At 47.6% G+C, this 13,287-nt stretch overlaps 1 protein-coding gene across 1 annotated transcript in view; it reads right to left on the reverse strand.

Moving 5' to 3' along the window:
* The window catches only part of LOC139266315 (adhesion G-protein coupled receptor G7-like), a 108,535-nt gene that overhangs the window by 28,280 nt on the left and 66,968 nt on the right, over positions 1-13,287 (reverse strand). Inside the window, exons 7-8 of the mRNA XM_070884136.1 lie at positions 12,305-12,392; positions 6,643-6,806 (exon numbers count right to left, since the gene is read on the reverse strand). Of these exons, the coding sequence (XP_070740237.1) occupies positions 6,643-6,806; positions 12,305-12,392 (252 nt within the window). The remainder of the gene's footprint in view (positions 1-6,642; positions 6,807-12,304; positions 12,393-13,287) is intronic.

Consider the following 13,287-nt stretch of genomic DNA (forward strand, 5'->3'; position numbering starts at 1 on the left):
TTCTATGTTTCTATGTTTCTATGTTTCTATGTACTCCCAGGAGATTTGTAGGATCTTGCGAAGACATTGTTGGTAATATTTCTCCAGCGACTTGAGGTGTCTACTGTACATGGTCCATGTCTCTGAGCCATACAGGAAGGCGGGTATTACTACAGCCCTGTAGACCATGAGCTTGGTGGCAGTTTTGAGGGCCTGGTCTTTAAACACTCTTTTCCTCAAGCGGCCGAAGGCTGCACTGGCGCGCTGGAGGCGGTGTTGGATCTCGTCGTCGATGCCTGCTCTTGTTGATAGGAGGCTCCCGAGATATGGGAAGTGGTCCACGTTGTCCAGGGCTGGGCCGTGGATCTTGATGACTGGGGGTCAGTGCTGTGCAGCGAGGACAGGCTGGTGGAGGACCTTTGTCTTACTGATGTTTAGCGTAAGGCCCTTGCTTTTGTACGCCTCAGTAAATACGTCGACTATGTCCTGGAGTTCAGCCTCTGTATGTGCACAGACACAGGCATCATCCGCATACTGTAGCTCGACGACAGAGGTTGGGGTGGTCTTGGACCTGATCTGGAGACGGCGCAGGTTGAACAGGTTCCCACTGCTTCTGTAGTTTAGTTCCACTCCAGCGGCGAGCTTGTTGACTGTGAGGTGGAGCATGGCAGCGAGGAAGATTGAGAAGATGGTTGGGGCGATGACGCAGCCCTGTTTGACCCCTGTCCGGATGGGAATTGGGTCTGTGATGGATCCGTTGGTAAGAATCACGGCCTGCATGTCGTTGTGGAGCAGGCGGATGATGGTGACGAACTTTTGGGGACATCCGAAACGGAGGAGGACGCTCCATAGACCCTCGCGGTTGCCAGTGTCAAAGGCCTTTGTAAGGTCGAAGAAGGCCATATATAAGGGCTGGCTCTGTTCCCTGCATTTTTCCTGCAGCTGTCGCGCTGCAAAAATCATGTCTGTTGTGCCCCAGAGGGGACGAAATCCGCACTGTGACTCCGGGAGGAACTCCTCGGCCACAGGGAGAAGACGGTTGAGGAGGACTCTAGAGATGGCTTTCCCAGTGGCTGATAGCAGGGAGATTCCTCTGTAGTTGCCGCAGTTGGACTTGTCCCCTTTTTTAAAGATGGTCACGATCACTGCATCTCTCAGATCTCCCGGCATCCTTTCCTCCCTCCAGATGAGAGCGATGAGGTCATGTATTCACACCAGCAGTGCCTCTCTGCCATACCTCAGTGCCTCAGCAGGTATTCTGTCCGCACCCATAGCGTTGTTGTTTTTAAGCTGTTTTATGACTTTTTCTACCTCGTGCAGTGTTGGGGTTTCACTGAGGTGGTGGCGGGTAGCATGCTGCGGGATGCAGTCGAGAACACTCGAGTCAAAGGCAGAGTCTCAATTGAGGAGATCTTCGAAGTGCTCCTTCCAGCGGGTCCTGACTGCCTCGGTGTCCTTGATGAGTGTTTCACTGTTCTTGGCCAGCAGAAGGAAAAGTTTGCTATGCATCAAAAGCCTCCTTTCAAATGAAATCCTATAATGCATGTTTATCTACACAGCATCAGTGACTGTACTTAAAAGTACTTTGTTGCATGTGAAGTGTTATCCTGAGAGACGTGATAAGGTATTAAGTAAATTCATTGGAACAGGAATTCAGACCCTTATGCCTGCTCCGCCATTTAACGAGATCATGGCTGATCTGTACCTTAGCCCCATTTACCCACCTTAGCTCCATATCCCTACATATATTTACCTCACAACAATCTACCAACCTCAATCCTGATAGCTCCAAATGTCCCAGCAACCACAGACTTTTGTGGGAAAGAATTCCAGGCTGGTTCCAGTAGAGTGGACAAGGGAGAACCAGTTGATGTGGTATATTTGGACTTTCAGAAGGCTTTCGATAAGGTCCCACACAAGAGATTAATGTGTAAAGTTAAAGCACATGGGATTGGGGGTAGTGTGCTGACATGGATTGAGAACTGGTTGTCAGACAGGAAGCAAAGAGTAGGAGTAAATGGGTACTTTTCAGAATGGCAGGCAGTGACTAGTGGGGTACCGCAAGGTTCTGTGCTGGGGCCCCAGCTGTTTACACTGTATATTAATGATTTAGACGAGGGGATTAAATGTAGTATCTCCAAATTTGCGGATGACACTAAGTTGGGTGGCAGTGTGAGCTGCGAGGAGGATGCTATGAGGCTGCAGAGTGACTTGGATAGGTTAGGTGAGTGGGCAAATGCATGGCAGATGAAGTATAATGTGGATAAATGTGAGGTTATCCACTTTGGTGGTAAAAACAGAGAGACAGACTATTATCTGAATGGTGACAGATTAGGAAAAGGGGAGGTGCAACGAGACCTGGGTGTCATGGTACATCAGTCATTGAAGGTTGGCATGCAGGTACAGCAGGCGGTTAAGAAAGCAAATGGCATTTTGGCCTTCATAGCGAGGGGATTTGAGTACAGGGGCAGGGAGGTGTTGCTACAGTTGTACAGGGCCTTGGTGAGGCCACACCTGGAGTATTGTGTACAGTTTTGGTCTCCTAACCTGAGGAAGGACATTCTTGCTATTGAGGGAGTGCAGCGAAGGTTCACCAGACTGATTCCCGGGATGGCGGGACTGACATATCAAGAAAGACTGGATCAACTGGGCTTGTATTCACTGGAGTTCAGAAGAATGAGAGGGGACCTCATAGAAACGTTTAAAATTCTGACGGGGTTAGACAGGTTAGATGCAGGAAGAATGTTCCCAATGTTGGGGAAGTCCAGAACCAGGGGACACAGTCTAAGGATAAGGGGTAAGCCATTTAGGACCGAGATGAGGAGGAATTTCTTCACCCAGAGAGTGGTGAACCTGTGGAATTCTCTACCACAGAACGTTGTTGAGGCCAATTCACTAAATATATTCAAAAAGGAGTTAGATGAAGTCCTTACTACTAGGGGAATCAAGGGGTATGATGAGAAAGCAGGAATGGGGTACTGAAGTTGCATGTTCAGCCATGAACTCATTGAATGGCGGTGCAGGCTAGAAGGGCCGAATGGCCTACTCCTGCACCTATTTTCTATGTTTCTATGTTTCTATGCTTATACTACCCAAAGTGCTTCCTGATTTCCCTCCTAAATGGCTCAGCTCTAACTGTAGGATTCCAACCCCTTGTTCTTGATTCCCCCACCAGAGGAAATAGTTTCTCTGTACCTACCCTATCGAATCCTTTTAACATTTTAAACACCTTGATCAGATCACTCCTCAATCTTCTTACTCAAGGAAATACAAGCCTAGATTTCTAAAATGAAGGCTACATAAAGCTAATAGTCACTGAGAAGAAAAAGAAATTTAATGCAAAGTATTAGTTTATAAATTAAATAACATAACACCCTGGAGATATCTCTGTAAAATACTGTTTTACTTTAGCCAATTTATTAATGTCATTAAAAAAAGGATACACAAGCCAACATTTCCCACGTTCCTTGCTGAACTGGGACTGACAGCAAAAAGTGGGTTCGAGGCACATTCTGCCACAATCTCCAACCACGTTTACTGATTTCCTGCAGGAAGAAATGGCTAGAATACCATATATTCAACCACATATGGGTAGCTGTATTGTTAGACAATAAATGCCAGGGTCAAGCAGTTGATTAAAATTCTAATCAAGTTATTTTGATAAAGTATAAGAAAGAGTTTGCATTTCTCATCATTATCATGGGCAGTCCCTCGGAATCGAGGAAGACTTGTTTCCACTCCTGAAGTGAGTTCTTTGGTGGCTGAACAGTCCAATACAAGAGCCACAGACTATGTCACAGTTGGGACAGATAGTCATTAAGGGAAGGGGTGGGTGGGACTGGTTTGCCGCACGCTCTTTCCGCTGTCTGCGCTTAATTTCTGCATGCTCTCGGCGATGAGACTCAAGTTGCTCAGCATCCTCTCGGATGCACTTATTCCACTTAGGGCAGTCTTGGGCCAGGGACTCCCAGGTGTCTGGAGGTGTCCTTGTAGTGTTTCCGCTGCCCACCTTTGGCTCATTTTCCGTGAAGGAGATCCAAGTAGGGCACTTGCTTTGGGAATCTCGTGTCTGGCATGCGAACTATGTGCCCTGCCCAGCGGAGCTGATCAAGTGTGGTCAGTGCTTCAATGCTGGAGATGTTAGCCTGGACAAGGATGCTGATGTTGGTGTGTCTGTCCTCCCAGGGTATTTGTCGGATCTTGCGGAGGCATCGTTGGTGATATTTCTCCAGCAACTTGAGATGTCTGCTGTACATGGTCCCTGTCTCTGAGCCATACAGGAGGGCGGGAATTACTACAGCCCTGTAGACCATGAGCTTGATGGCAGTTTTAAGGGCATGGTTTTCAAACACTCTTTTCCTCAGGCGGCCGAAGGCTGCACTGGCGCACTGGAGGCGGTGTTGGATTTCGTCGTCGATGCCTGCTCTTGTTGATAGGAGGCTCCCAAGATATGGGAAGTGGTCCACGTTGTCCAGGGCCACGCCATGGATCTTGATGACTGGGGGGCAGTGCTGTGCAGTGAGGACAGGATGGTGGAAGACCTTTGTCTTGTGGATTTTTAGAGTAAGACCCATGCTTTCGTACGCCTCAGTAAATACCTTGACTATGTCCTGGAGTTCAGCCTCTGTATGGGCGCAGACGCAGGCGTCGTCCGCGTACTGTAGCTCGACGACAGAGGTTGGGGTGGTCTTGGACCTGGCCTGGAGATGGCGCAGGTTGAACAGGTTCCCACTGGTTCTATAGTTTCGTTCCACTCCAGCGGGGAGCTTGTTGACTGTGAGGTGGAGCATAGTCGCGAGAAAGATTGAGAAGAGGGTTGGGGCGATGACGCAGCCCTGTTTGACCCTCTAGCTCATTTCACACCTGTCCCAAAGTGATAAACAACAAATGAATTACTTTTGACCTGCAGTCACAGTTATATTTCAGACAAAACACAACAGCCAATCTGCGCATTGGAAGGTCATACAATGAGTAATGAGATGAATGACCATTTAACCTATTTTGATGGTTGAGGGATGAATATTGGTTAGAACACCAGAATCTTTTGCATCCACCTGAACAGGTAGATGGGGCCTCGGTTTAAAGTCTCAACTGAAAGATTGCAACCCTGGAACTACAGCACACCCTCAATACTGAGATTAAAATCTAGATTATGTGCTTCAATCCTGGAGTGGGATTTGAACTCAGGTGAGAGTGTTACCACTGACCTAAATTGACATTTGACACAAAAGTATTTTGGCAATTCTTGTGACAAAACACAGCGTTGGAATGATTTCCTAACAGCAAAAACTGATGAATATCTGTGAAAATGTTGTTTCACAGCACAATTGTCATATATTTTGTGAATATTCAGTTAGAAACATGAGTATCATCAGCACTCGAAACTGGGAAAGCCAAATCCAGTGGCAAATCCAGTGGCAAATCTAGTGGATATGCATACACACACAAAAGGAGTCACAAATTTTCAACAACCAGTGACAATAAGGGAACACTCCACTATCACTGTCTGAGTCAGAAGGTTGTGGATTCAAGTCCCACTCCAGAGACTGGAGTACAAAAATCTAGGCTGATACTCCAGTGCAATACTGAGGGAGTGCTGTTCTGTTAGAGGTTCCGTGTTTCAGATGAGACATTAAACAGCTGCATGCTCTCTCAAGTGGATGTAAAAGATCCCATGGCATGATTTCAAAGAAGAGCAGGAGAGTTATCCCTGGTGTCCTGACCAATATGTATCCCTCAATCAACATCACGAAAAGATTATCTGGCCAATATCACATTGCTGTTTGTGGGAGCTAACTGTTTGCAAATGAGTGCTGTGTTCCCCTACATTGCAACAGTAACTGCACTTCAAAACTACTTCATTGCTGTAAAATGCTTTGGAACATCCTGAGGTCATGAAAGGCGCTAAATAAATGCAAATCTTTGAATAAAATATAACATTTGACGACCAGTGAAGAATTCTGTTTAATGTCAACGAGGGCGAAATTGGGTGCCTTCGCAAATGGCGCAGCATTGACATCGACTCTCGCCATATCTAGCGGGAGCTTTGCGTCGTCGCTTCGGCGTTGTGCCCCGATCTCCTTCACCTGGAGATCATGATATCATCGGTGTGCACGTCGCCCCAGTAGCACCCCAGACCTGAAATTGGGCAAAAACACCAGCAGCTGCGGGAGGTGTGCATCAGGCGGCAGTCGCTTCAAGGGCGATGCTTAAAGGCGAGGTGGCAGAGGGAAGCTTTTAAAACAAACATTTTTCTTCCAGTTTCCTTCCCGAGTTCCTGCCTTGGTGGTCCAGGTAGGTACTCTTTATTTTGCAGAGCCTGCAGTGATGACCCGAACACGGCAGCACTGTATGCCTCACCTGCTGCCGATTGGGCTGCAAGAAGGAAGTGGAGTGCTTAACTTAGCGTTCAATTTCCTTCTTGGAACACAAAGGCAAATTTTTAAAGTTTGAAATCGTTAGCGCTTGACACTAGCTTTTCAAACTTTTAAAAATTAGGACCACAAACGGGGTGAGAGTGAATTTCTCCCCCAACTCGTTTACTCCACTTCTGTGCAAAAAGCTCACTTCTAAGCCAGATGAAAAGCACTCTAATTTGCACTGTTATTTGTGCCACTACTTTTTTTTTGCATTCCCTGCCATGGTAGTTTATAATTATCTTACCTTTTTTCTTAATCTTATTGTTACTGGTTTTTTAAGTTTACCAGTGTGTCCAGAGACAGTACCAGATATTACTTGAGTCTTCAACACAGTACTGGCTTTCTTTTTAAGAGTTGGAAAGAATGAGGCATCCTTATAGAGCACAAATCCAAAGTAAGCATCATCCTCTAAATGTAGGATAAGAAACAAAACAGAAAGCTATAATTGAATCAAGAAATAATAATGAGCAACCGGGATTAAACAGACTATTTTTCAAATTAATCATCAAAGGTCTCCTTTCAACACTTGATATTGCTTAACGTGTGCAATTTGAATAATGTCAATTCAAAATATGCCAAAATAAGTCACTTTGCAGACTTTTATGGGTAACATACATTATTGAGTTTTCAAGAACTTTCTGGATTTCACTCCCTGTTTATATTTCCATTGAAGTCAAACTGTAAATTTGATGGGAATCTGATGGAACCTTTGCAAAGGTATGCCAGGTCCCAACCTAAAACCACAGTTTCTAAGATGGCCTTTTGTGGACTGTAATGTATGCACATGTGATTATGCTCACAAGTTTGTAGAGCTGTTGCGCTCCTGATCTTTGGGCACCTGGTGCGGAGGGGAGCGGGCAGATTGGAGGGCCTCCTCGTAGGACTGCTCCTGGACCTGGTCATGGTGGCCATTAACTGGTCCAGGCAGCGGGCAGTCGAGGGGGTTGTTCGGCTCAACTGCCTGTCTCTCTTCCGTGGCTACGTTTGTGTCAGGGCGTCCCTGGAGATGGAACAATTGGTGTCCACCGGTACGCTCGTGCTGGGCACCAGAGGGATTGGAGTGCATCATCACCCCCGGGAACAGAATTTTAATTTGATTGGCAAAGTTCCCAGTTAATTTCAAAATTTGTGGGTTCTAGTGCCCTTACCAAAAGGGGACACTTGATTTAAAGTTATGTTTTAAAATAGTTGTAGAACTGTTGCATTGTGAGTAGCTTAGCCAGTCAGATGATGTTCACAAGACCCAATAAAACCCCAGTCAGTTGGTTCTAGGTCATCCACGATGAGGTATGCAGTTGTGAGCCGAGTTGATGAATTGGTAATGTGTAGTGTGCTTGTTAAATCTTTATGAATAAACCAACTAATTCTTAATAGCAAAGTGTTGCTATAAATTCTTAAGCAAAAAACCCATGAAGCAAATACATTACAAATGAGGATGGGATTTTCTTCATGAAGAAATTTTGGTTCAATTTCCTTTTGAAGACAAATGCAAGTGGGGATTACGAGGGTAAACTTGTGCAAAACATAAAAACAGATAGTAAAAGCTTTTACCGATATATAAAATGGAAAAGAGTGATTAAAGTAATGTTGGTCCCTTAGAAGATGAGAAGGGGGATTTAATAATGGGAAATGTGGAAATGGCTGAGACCTTAAATAATTATTTTGCTTCGGTCTTCACAGTGGAAGACACAAAAACCATGCCAAAAAGTGCTGGTCACAGGAATGTGAGAAGGGAGGACCTTGAGACAATCACTATCACTAGGGGGATAGTGCTGGACAGGCTAATGGGACTCAAGGTAGACAAGTCCCCTGGTCCTGATGAAATGCATCCCAGGGTATTAAAAGAGATGGCGGAAGTTATAGCAGATGCATTCGTTATAATCTACCAAAATTCTCTGGACTCTGGGGAAGTACCAGCGGATTGGAAAGCAGCTAATGAACACCTCTGTTTAAAAAAGGGGGCAGACAAAAGGCAGGTAACTATAGGCCGGTTAGTTTAACATCTGTAGTGGGGAAAATGCTTGAAACTATCATTAAGGAAGAAATAGCGGGACATATAGATAGCAATAGTGCAATCAAGCAGACGCAACATGGATTCATGAAGGGGAAATCATGTTTAACTAATTTACTGGAATTCTTTGAGGATATAACGAGCATGGTGGATAGAGGTGTACCGATGGATGTGGTATATTTAGATTTCCAAAAGGCATTCAATAAGGTACCACACAAAAGGTTACTGCAGAAGATAAAGGTACGCGGAGTGAGAGGAAATGTATTAGCATGGATAGAGAATTGGCTGGCTAACAGAAAGCAGAGAGTCAGGATAAATGGGTCCTTTTCAGGTTGGAAATCAGTGGTTCGTGGTGTGCCACAGGGATCGGTGCTGGGACCACAACTGTTTACAATATACATAGATGACCTGGAAGAGGGGACAGAGTGTAGTGTAACAAAATTTGCAGATGACACAAAGATTAGTGGGAAAGCGGGTTGTGTAGAGGACACAGAGAGGCTGCAAAGAGATTTGGATAGGTTAAGCGAATGGGCTAAGGTTTGGCAGATGGAATACAATGTCGGAAAGTGTGAGGTCATCCACCTTGGGAAAAAAAATTAAAAAAGGGAATACTATTTGAATGGGGAGAAATTACAACATGCTGCGGTGCAGAGGGACCTGGGGGTCCTTGTGCATGAATCCCAAAAAGTTAGTTTGCAGGTGCAGCAGGTAATCGGGAAGTCGAATGGAATGTTGGCCTTCATTGCGAGAGGGATGGAGTACAAAAGCAGGGAGGTCCTGCTGCAACTGTACAGGGTATTGGTGAGGCCGCACCTGGAGTACTGCGTGCAGTTTTGGTCACCTTACTTCAGGAAGGATATACTAGCTTTGGAGGGGGTACAGAGACGATTCACTAGGCTGATTCTGGAGATGAGGGGGTTACCTTATGATGATAGATTGAGTAGACTGGGTCTTTACTCGTTGGAGTTCAGAAGGATGAGGGGTGATCTTATAGAAACATTTAAAATAATGAAAGGGATAGACAAGAGAGGCAGAGAGGTTGTTTCCACTGGTAGGGAAGACTAGAACTAGGGGGCACAGCCTCAAAATACAGGGGAGCCAATTTAAAACCGAGTTGAGAAGGAATTTCTTCTCCCAGAGGGTTGTGAATCTGTGGAATTCCCTGCCCAAGGAAGCAGTTGAGGTGAGCTCATTGAATGAATTCAAGTCACAGATAGATAGATTTTTAACCAATGAGGGAATTAAGAGTTACGGTGAGCAGGCGGGTAAGTGGAGCTGAGTCCACGGCCAGACCAGCCATGATCTTATTGAATGGCGGAGCAGGCTCGAGGGGCTAGATGGCCTACTCCTGTTCCTAATTCTTATGTTCTTATGTTCTTATGGGATATTCCCACTCAGCAAGAAGATATTCCCGAATTATAGTCTGGCTGTACCATTTTTGGCGTGAGTAGTGAACAGTGTAGAACTAACAAAAAGAGCTTGTGGAAAGCCATTTTGAGTCATTGAAAATCAATTCAAGATTATTGGGAATGATTCATGGCTATGAAGCTAAGACGGCAACATGGATGTGACAATGAGTTAAGTCAGTAATTTGGGAGCTTTTGACAAGAATAAGGAATTGTTTAGATCCTACAGTGAAAGATTGCAAAAATCTATATATATTCTTTGGAATGGTCTCGTTGGCCAAGTCCATGTTTGCAGTGGTGTTTTAGCTGGCATGGCCCTGCAGTGTTGACAGATAATACACTTACCTACTAATACTTCTAAATCTTTATCTAACCCAGGCCAATAAACAAAACTTTGGGCCACCACTTTTTGTTTATGATGTATATTCATACGAATTATCAGACCGGTGGTCAGGCACCGGGCAGACGATTTGGGGGTGAGAGAGGACTGCAGATCAGGCTGGGGAAAGGACCGGGGAGTAGGGGGTCGGCCAGTGATCGGGGATCGGGCCATGCTGTTGGGCAGAGATGGGGGTGAGGGCGAGAGGATTGAGCCGGGGAAGGATTGGGAGGGTCGAGCAGACGATTGGTGGAGGGGGAGAGAGGTTCAGGATGATCAGGCTGAGTGAAGAGAAGATCGGGGCTGGCCACCAGAGGATCATGGCCAGCCTCAGCAATATCAATGTGGTGGGGGACGGCTGGGGGTGGTGATCCGTGGCGGGGGGGGGGGGGGCCTCCGATCCCGGGGGATGGGTATTATAGTGTCCCTGCACCTTACTACAAACTCACACGAGGCATGGATATATCAGACATGGTCACCCTGTGACCTTCACCTTTATTGCCAGGACCAAGGAGTATGGACCCAGGTTGGGACCTCCCCTTTTATACCTGGAAACCCAGGTGAGGAGTGTCTCCCGCAAGTTCACCCCCTGTGGTCAGGATGTGCATTTCTAGAGTACAGGTACAGTGCACAGGAGTTACAGTTACATGACTATGTCATTGCAAGATCGTTAAATACATGACAGGTATGGCAGGGAGCCTGGATCCAGGAGGTAGGTAGAAAGGCACTTGCCTCCTGGAGCCATCAACTCGTCTTGCTTTAATTGCTAGGTTTCACGAATTGTGTGAAACATGGCCATTTGCAGTTAAAAATAAAATGGAGGTCAAAAAAAGGATTCCAGCTTCATTATAATATTTCAATTGACATCCCACCTCCTGGGCTGCCCGCCCTCCCCCCACACACCCCCACCCCACCCCCACCCCAACCCCACACACCCCCACCCCACCCCCACCACCCCCCACCCCACCCCACCCCCACCACCCCCCACCCCACCCCCACACACCACCACCCCACCCCCACCCCAACACCACACACCCTCCACCCCACCCCCACACACCCCCACCCCACCCCCACCCCACACACCCCCACCCCACCCCACCCCCCACCCCACCCCCACCACCCCCCACCCCACCCCCACACACCCCCACCCCACCCCCACCCCGCCCCCACATACCCCCCACCCCACCCCCCACACCCCATCCCTACCCCACCTCCAACCCCCATCCCACCCCCACCCCCCACACACCCCCACCCCCACCCCCACCCCCCACACACCCCCACCCCCACCCCCCACACACCCCCACCCAACCCCCACCACCCCCCACCCCACCCCCACCCCGCCCCCACACACCCCCACCCCACCCCCACCCCGCCCCCACATACCCCCCACCCCACCCCCCACACCCCATCCCTACCCCACCTCCAACCCCCATCCCACCCCCACCCCCCACACACCCCCACCCCCACCCCCACCCCCCACACACCCCCACCCCCACCCCCCACAGACCCCCACCCCACCCCCACCCCCCACACACCCTCACCCCATCCCCAACCCCCACACACCCCCACCCCCACCCCCACCCCCCACACACCCCCACCCCCACCCCCCACAGACCCCCACCCCACCCCCAACCCCCACACACCCTCACCCCACCCCCAACCCCCACACACCCTCACCCCACCCCCACCCCCCACACACCCCCACCCCACCCCCCACACACCACCACCCCCACACACCCCACACCCCGCACACCCCCACCCCACACCCACACACCCCCACAAATCCCCACCCCCACAAACTCCCACCCCACCCCCACCCTACCCCCCCACACACCCCCACCTCACCCCTGCCATTCTGCCTCTGTTAAAACCAGAACTGGATGGGTTGGAGAAGGGATCAGATTGGGAATCCCATTTTTAACAATTTAACTGCCCCCAGACTCCAAACCCACCCGTTCTTTAGGTTAGAATTCCGGCCCATATCTCAGCTTGCAGTACCAAGTCAATGCACTTCTACTGATTATGGTAAATTCTGATTGCAAGTCTTTTTTTTCCACTTATTTTACACACATGAACTAAAACTGTTTCGTATAATGAGAAATATCCTTACTGAAAGCATTGTTAGGTATGAAGATGTATGCTTCCATCTTGTCATTGTTGATGTCACCTTCCGCGATTACAGATTTAATTGCATCTTTCTCCAAGATGTTAGCCGAATCTATGAAAATGCAACAGAAAAGTAATCACTTAAAGAAATTGGGCTAGACTTTCGGCACATCATCACCCAATTAGCATCCATTTAGCGCCCAATAAAGTGCTGAGATTCAGGCTTTTGCCCATTTTTGATGAAAAATGGAAACTAGCACCTGATTATCGCCGGCACAACTTTAGGCAGAGAGGAATGAGCTGCATCGCTCGGACTACTTAAAAAAAATATGACGTCAATCTTGTGCAAGGCCGAGAATACTGGTTATAATGGAAACTAATGCCCGATTATCGCCCAGATTATCACCGAACGCTACTTTCGGCATTTCGCCCGTAATTCGCCCAAATAATCATTGGCCCAAAAAGAAGCTGAAGAAAAGCTGCAATCAACTGACCTTAACTCGACAAAACGGATACCATTTTGTAACTCGGAGGATCTTTAATAAGAGGCTGCTTGAATTGTTTGCCAGGAGAATCAATCTGTGAGTGATTTTAAGGGCCTTTTTGACTCTTGCCAATCATCTAATCACATTTGTATTTGTTGAGGACAAATTAAGGGCATTTATAGTGATTTATAGTGATGTGGCCTGTAATTTCTCAACCAGGATTGATGACTAATCACATGCTGCAAAATAGAGATGGGAGAATGTTTATTGAAGAGCATTATGTGCTCAATCAAAGAGGTGGCAGACTGCTCACGAGGAGGAGAGGTTACACCCAACGCATTTACAGGGATAAGTAATCATACCTGGACTTGTCCGATAATACAGGCGTGAGAAGGCTGCGATTCCGAGAGGAGGTCATCAGTGAGAGATGCCAGCTAATTAAGGGAGATCTGCAGCTACCAGCACCATCAGCACCGCACTGCCCGTTGAGGTTATGGTTACT

The sequence above is a fragment of the Pristiophorus japonicus genome, chromosome 6 (assembly GCF_044704955.1).
Source record: "Pristiophorus japonicus isolate sPriJap1 chromosome 6, sPriJap1.hap1, whole genome shotgun sequence".
Classification (NCBI taxonomy): Eukaryota; Metazoa; Chordata; class Chondrichthyes; family Pristiophoridae; genus Pristiophorus; species Pristiophorus japonicus.